This window comes from Pecten maximus, chromosome 13 (genome assembly GCF_902652985.1).
Source record: "Pecten maximus chromosome 13, xPecMax1.1, whole genome shotgun sequence".
Lineage (NCBI taxonomy): Eukaryota > Metazoa > Mollusca > Bivalvia > Pectinida > Pectinidae > Pecten > Pecten maximus.
Genome location: NC_047027.1, coordinates 27,862,677 through 27,870,520, shown reverse-complemented (window position 1 = coordinate 27,870,520; position 7,844 = coordinate 27,862,677). Strand labels below are relative to the sequence as shown.

Sequence of the window (7,844 nt, the reverse complement as noted above, 5' to 3'; positions counted from 1 at the left end):
TGATCTAATGATGTTTTTTGTTCTGTGGTTTGTGTTTTTGTTGTTCAGAACGCTAGTTCAGAAAAAGAAAACTGAAATAATCTATGGCCTATGCACATCATGTTTATGTTATATAGATTTATGTTGACTTTAACTATTTCTATTTAATGTTAAACCAGGTACCTAACACCGCATCTTAATTTTAACATTGGTACACGGTAGATGGTCCCGGTACCTCCATGTCTTTGTCACCACCGGACACTATCTACACCAGGACAGAGGGGGACACGTTACCGGACATCACCTGTACAGCGGACTGTAGACCTGGCTGTACCTTTGTCTGGACACGACCGGACAACACCAACTTTACTGTCTCACCTGTGTTGTCACTGGGACAACTGGACAGATCAGAGCACGGGACTTACAGGTGTACTGCTAGGAATGTTGGCAGGGAGTCCATTTCAACAATTATTGTTACATTACAGTGTAAGTAAGATGTCCTATTATATTGAACATAAGGAAATTGTTGCATAGTCGTTACCTATCTAAAATGTTGATACTATTGTCTTAGTAACATATCATAGTGGCACGTCAATATAAACAAAACACTGATTGTTTATATGTGTATCAGGAAATGATTAGTCTCACATGGATATGATGAATAATGAGTATCATCTGTCTATTATAAACATGGTGTGAGTATAAGTATTATGACGGAAACATGTGAATTGACAACAAATGTAGAATACAGTAAATCGATAACATTGATTTAATTCAAAATGATAACAGTTTCACTTTAATGAATCATCAAATACATATCATGCCAATACTACTATCGCATTCTAAAGCCGAGCATTTATCACGCTATCTCTACATGTAGTAGTGTATGTGAACGTATACATATGTACCATGCTACCACTTCAATTAAATTGCAGAAGAAAACATGTATTTGTTTTATTGCAGCAATTGAAAATAATAAGTTGACCGTACCAAAGTGATATCACATTTGTCAAATTGTTGTAAGTAATAAATAAAATCGAGCAAACGATCAACAAATAACTGCAAAAAAACATATTTTTTTAATCAAATATTAATGCTAAAACTATGTATCTATACAGATGGTCCTGGTTCTTCGCTAATTTTATCACCACAGGAGACCAAATATACCAGGATAAAGGGTGACACGTTACCGGACATCACCTGCACAGCGGACTGTAGACCTGGCTGTACCTTTGTCTGGACACGACCGGACAACACCAACTTTACTGTCTCACCTGTGTTGTCACTGGGACAACTGGACAGATCAGAACACGGGACGTATAGGTGTACTGCTAGCAATGCTGCCGGGGAGTCGACTAAAGTGATCAGTGTTATTGTGAAATGTTAGTTTTCTGACTGTAGTTGAAATATCTGATAAGTAAAATAAGGGGAGCTTGCCCCTTAGTTATTAAAACCTTTATATAGGTATATACTATCAACTACCAGTAGTGGTTCCGTATCATCTTTTTTGTCCAATTCGGATGACAGACGAAAAACTAAATCTCATGAATGTAATCATTAGTCAAGTTGAATGATGATCAAACAAATACCATTTCATATCATTTTCTGGCTTCAATTTTCATTTTGTTACTCGACGTGTAGAACTTGTGATTAAAACAGTAATTTCAAGAAAAGGTAAAGGTGTTATCAGTCATTTAAGACACTTTCGAACATTTAAAACGAAACTCGTCACATTTATTTTTCAACATTATCATAAGAATAGGGATCTAATACCGAATAATGTAGATAACACATTAAGGAGTGTTATCGCTTAATACAAATATTATACATTGGTATGTTTATTGAGATTGCAATACTATGAAAACTTTGCAAAAAGTTACCCTGTGTGTTATTTCATGATTCAGGTATTATTTTATTGGTAAATTCCATTGGTTGATGCAGTTACCATATTTGACCAATCATACATTGTTTGCTTTTTAGATGAACCACATCCGTATCAAATGCTCGACCAAAACCAGACGTTTGATCTATCCAAATCAGACACCATTATTTTGTCTTCTACATTCATCTCCAACCCGGCACCATCTTTCATCTGGACCTTCCAACCCTACAAATCTTTTGATGCAACGGATCTTAGAAACGGGACGGATGGCGTTATTATACAAAATACGTTTGAGGCGAGTAAATTAACTGCTATTTCAGTTTTGACTCGGACCACTGTACAGGAGAGCTGGTTTGGATTATATAATGTCACAGCAACAAACAACCAAGGAAGTGCCATGCTTAGCTTCACAATTCGTGAAAAACGTAAGTATTTTATTCCTTACGGCCGTAAAGTTCTACGGAAAACATATCCGATTTCTCAATATTAATGAAAAGTCGTGGATATATCAAGTGAAATCGATATCAATTGCTGAATATGTTAATGACTTCTATCTAAATAACAGTTCTATAATAAAATGCTTCGAAGGTTCATATCGTGACTTGTTACGTTCACTTATTTTATTGATCTTTTCGATAGTTGACAAAAAACGCAAAGCAAATCTCAAAATTACAAACCGGTATTATACGGTAGTTTAGTCTGTTTAACCTGTTTAACCTAATGTTTTAAGTATGATTATCTGAGAACGTTTACCCGCCTCTTTTGACATTTAGCATTTTTATACAGTAAAATGATTTTTTTAGCGTTATGTATTTGTAACGTCGTTTCCTAATTTGGAAAACAAAAATCTGCATGAAAAAGATGTGTTTAAGGAGAGATCTTGCATGCTATGTACAAAGTTCTTCAAAATCTATTTTTTTTTCCAAATAGGACATGTGTTGATGTCTCAGATCGCAGTTTGTTCTTGTTAGTATGCAGATAATTCGACATCATCTTAACATAATAATGTATGGCGTAAACAATTTTATACATATACTATTCATTTCATATTCATGTAACTTAATGGAAATAACATGGATGAATGGTAACATGTATAACACCTCTTCATTCTTTTCGATGTAACAGTGAACCCAGGAATCCCAAACAGTCTGTCAATTGGCTGTACCAAACCTCATTCTGCTGAAGTCTCATGGAGTGACGGAGGGGACTCTCAGTACTACCATGTTATGTTCAGCACAGACAGGTTTCTAAACTCACAAGAAGTTTATCCAGTGATGATTACAAAAGACACAGACGGAAGCGACATGTATAGTCAAAATATAGACAATCTGGATGGAGGCCATGTCTATTTCTTTAAAGTTGTCGCATACAATAAGTATGGGAACACAACATCGGCTGATGCTGTCGGCTGTACTGTTTATACACGTAAGTATGTAGCAAATACCACTGCATATTTTCTATTTTATAGCACCTTATTATTAAACTGTGTTACATCAATGGCACTGACTAATTCGTAAAGGATAATATTTAAACACTAAAAAGCAAAATATGACTATATGAGATATTTTACACGGTCACAGCTTTCTTAGTATGCTTTTGTACATTGTGTATTGAATCACCCTGAAGATGCTTTGTCGTCAACTGATGAACAAATAAATTACATGCATACTATTTTCAAGTATATTTTCGATAACAGTTGGTACTTCATTTCTTAGCGTCTAAGTGTTTCTAACAGAGACTTATCAATTGACGACAGCAAGATACAGTTTACTGTTCGCACGAAACATGAAAAATTCCTGCGTGTATCGTCCTCACACCTTCCGCACCCGTATGTTATTACCTGAATTGCTCTCGAGGCAACATGAAAAAGAGTGAATGCATGTTGATGGAAATAAAATATAATATTTTGTTTGATACAGCATGTTCCAGTGGAACTAACAATATGTATGTCGCAGGAGTTGTACTGGCAGTCACTGGCGTTCTCACGCTTTTGTTCTCGGTTGGAATCGTGTTATATTTCAGACGTAAGTAACTAAGTAACTAATCTACACAGTACTTATTAAATAGTTACAAAACAGTCGTTAAAACAGTGAAATATTAAGATGTATTAACTAGTTAACTGCTTATCTTATTTTGCAGGAAATGGAAGACTATGTCAAAGGTAAGCAAATGCCAGTAACATATATATTTAGGCGAGTATTAAATATTAAGAGTGTCAATGTTGATGTTTGTTTTTCTCTATTTTATTACATAACTAAAAAAAATAATACCCTTCATAAACATTGTTTGACCAAGTATTTAGAGCATCCTTATTCATGGTAACTTTTAAGAGTTCAGAGAACTGAAATGGATAACCACTCAATGCCCGTTTAGCATGTTTAGTCGGGACCTCATCTGCCAATTGCGTGTCCACGACTTTTGTTATCTATACGCACGTCTGTTTATTGTGATTCATTAAGATCAAAACAATAAACGTCATTATAGAGTATGTATCATTTCACAATAAAAAAGCGATATTGATCATGTTGCCATCATTGCTTATTCTTGTAAAACCTCATGCTTCCAAAAACAGCCAGGCGATTGACTGGAAAGATCAGTCATACAATCTTTTGTATACCTTATTGTTGCAGAAAAAGTCAGGTTCCAAAACAGAAGGAATGCCAGGATATACAACTTTCGGAACGAGGTAATTTCTGATTATTAATACGCTACTTATTATATTTATATTATCATCATATATTTACATTTAACACAATGTTTCTATCAATTATTTGTAACAGTTAATGCTTCTTTGAGTCTTAATGGTTTAGTATATATTGCACAACTAAGCACAACAAAACGGTTTCTTCTGTTCGCTTCTTACTAAACGAAAATGTATTTTAGAGTTAAGTTTTATTACCAATTTTTCTTACAGGTGGCAGACCTAAAACCGGAAATGAAAGGTAAGTCTACAACCATATCAGCTTTAAATATAATTAATGAATATCTTTCGAATAAGTGTATCACGATGACAACTGTATTATACACATTTGTTTTTATTCAAATATAATACAGATCTCCATATCAACAACTTGATACTAATGAGGTTGCCAAGCCGTCCGTGTATTCTGAAATCGGAGGACATCATCATGGTAAGGCATAGTGTCATATATATTAAGAATCACATGCAGTCGGTGTTTAATGCATATATATGTGTGTATTTATGGTAATTCCAACAGTGTGGCAAATGTTCGAGGTAATTCGCCCCTTCATCAAGAAACAATGAAAACAAACACAATCACGTGATATATGAACAGTGCTAGAAATACAATAAGATACAGCAAGATTAATCTATATGGCAGTTGAAAAAAAAAGAAACCTTGAGCTCAGATGTTAGAGCGACATGTACAGAATCAATGTTCTATGATTGAACGCTAAGTCAAATAGGATGTTTCCCGTGCTTGAAGATGCTTAATCTTAACAGACGTTTCGTCCCAAAATGATATAAAGTAGCAACCTCCGATAAATCTGACGATAGGAAGGGGACAAAATTTAAGTCTCGGAGCTCAGCGATATAATGTCAGGAATATTGCCGATGACATCGGGCGACTTAGCTTGAGTCTTTTTGTTTGGTTAACAATCCCATTAATCTAATGTTTACCTCATTGTAGGGTTTTAGGAACTTCTATGGCCATTTTTACGTTATCAACATGTAATAAGGTAGCATATGCGAAGAGGATTTGTACTATTTTGTGTGTATTTTTATATATCTATAAAGTTTGCATTTAAATGTACTAACTGCTTCATTATTGCTCATTAAATTAATTTCCGATATTATTTTATTTGTACTTTCAGTTAACCAAATTGATCCTGACAATGAAGGAGATGGTGGGTAGGTAGATTATCAACGCTTGTGATTCGCTGTGATTTGTAAGAAATATTAAAATCAGTTTTTTTAAACATTGATGTTGCAGATAAACTATATACCTTTAAATTAACAACCGCTTCCTTCTAATAACAGAAAGTACGAGTCGTTGGAGGGCCGTTCTAATCCAAACGTTTATGAAGAACTTCATACTACAACGTCTGGTACGTGTGATTTAATTCGTTTAGGGAAGCTTACGAGAATGATAAGAAACCTTTCTTTTAAATCCCTCCGTTTAACTGTATAAAAGAATAATGCCATGCTAATTGAACAACGATGAAATCGATAAATAAAATTATCAGTATTTACAAATTATCATCGATAATGTAGGACCATACTACTAATATACAATTTCTTTTATATGTGCTATACATATCTGTAAACTATATATATAATGATGATATGTATTTGGTGATATATAAGTAGGTTATGTTTTCTTACTATCTTAAGCACATCTATCTTTCCATGCTCGTATATATTCAGTTCTTTCTTTGTCAGGTAACAGAGGGACATATATCAATACTACCATCGCTTGTAGTGATTAGTGTTCATACAACATCATGAAACTCAGTGAGGCGATGTTCATCCAAGGTGTGGTTGGAGACAGGAGATCAAGGGAGACATTGTCCAGGTGTTATATTTGTGAAATGAAACCTTGACTGTTTTACTTTCATTGTCGTTTTCAAATGCATAAACACACAACTAGCATCAATTCATATGGAGTAAATATATAAATCACTAATCAGTATCATAAAAGTGACACGGGATACCCTATCAATTTCTCCTCGAACAGTGAAATGTTAACACAAAACTTATTAATTGATTATAAATTCATCGTTTATCTCTCTTAACGATTAAAGTATTATCGGTATATGATCGATTTTGTTAATATATTCGGTAAATTCCCTTAAACAAAGCTAGCCAGTTAACCACTGTCAGCTCTATTTTAGACTGTTTTTTTTTAATATCTAGTTGATTTAGGATGGGTTTTTCTGCATAGTAGAAATTCGGCTAAAGTGTTTTGAGCCGATCTGAAAGCATAATAATGCCATTGCTGTTTCGAACATTTCTGTGCAAGTGAATTGATATTTCCTGATAGCATTCTTGACATACTTATTGGCCGCCTTAATTGTTCTGTGTGATACAAAATACAATTAGTTAGCGATGCCTGAGTGATGTATCTCGGGTTAAAGTACAACCTACGCAGTATTCATTAAACTACATGTACATATTTTAAACCACTAAATTTTCCTACGTATCTCATTTTTTAAGCACAACACTAAATGTATTCCTATACTATAACATTATTTGAATTTTGTATATGCAAACTCTTATATTTTCTTATTTCATTGGTTTTTGTTTTGTTGTATTTTCTTTTTAAATGAGATTTTATGAAACTAATTCAGAACAAGGTAATATAACTTCGAGACGAAAAGTTCCGTGGGAAAATGGATATCACCATATCCGACCACTGCGATGGAAATGGATATCACCATATCCGACCACTGCGATGGAAATGCATATCAAATCTTTCTTCTGGGTGTTCGATCAGATGAACATGAAGAAATCGTCCGAGGTGTTCCGATTCACATCTCAGCAGACGACCACTTCCTTTGTTATCGCCGGTAAGAATGTCAGAGGGTGAATGTGTGTTGAATTCATCAGTATTAAATCATGAACATCCAAGCAACAAAAGGAAAAACATCTTACGTGTTATGTGCAGTTATTCTCATAGCGATTGAAAGTTATCAATCTAAAAGGAAGAGTAACCGATACGTATGTAGCCATACAGACCGGTTAGTCGCAGTAGCTGTTGGTTTTTATTTGTTGAACTTTTTTCTATTGAAATAAATATAGTTATTATGATTGTCCGTCTTTTTTCTGTTTAATCCAAATTGTATTCAACGTTATTTGAAGAAAGCATCAAATGATAATGAAACGACGTAATATGAGAGGGAACAGTTATAGTTGTTGTTATTTTTTTTTAAGACTGAAGTAATGGAATATTCCTTTTTTCTGTTTAACAAAACATCTGTGTGAACAAATAACGTGCAAAATAAACAGAAAATTAGTTGACAT

At 34.0% G+C, this 7,844-nt stretch overlaps 1 protein-coding gene across 1 annotated transcript; it reads left to right on the top strand.

Moving 5' to 3' along the window:
- Positions 1–1,009: 1,009 nt before the first annotated feature.
- Positions 1,010–6,348, top strand: LOC117340602 (titin-like). The gene is made up of 11 exons (XM_033902366.1): positions 1,010–1,361; positions 1,960–2,286; positions 2,987–3,286; positions 3,781–3,885; positions 4,001–4,022; positions 4,492–4,547; positions 4,776–4,803; positions 4,916–4,992; positions 5,696–5,732; positions 5,862–5,929; positions 6,264–6,348. The coding sequence occupies exons 1-11, from the start codon at positions 1,073–1,075 to the stop codon at positions 6,308–6,310; spliced, it is 1,356 nt and encodes a 451-aa protein (XP_033758257.1). The 5' UTR covers positions 1,010–1,072; the 3' UTR covers positions 6,311–6,348.
- Positions 6,349–7,844: the final 1,496 nt, after the last annotated feature.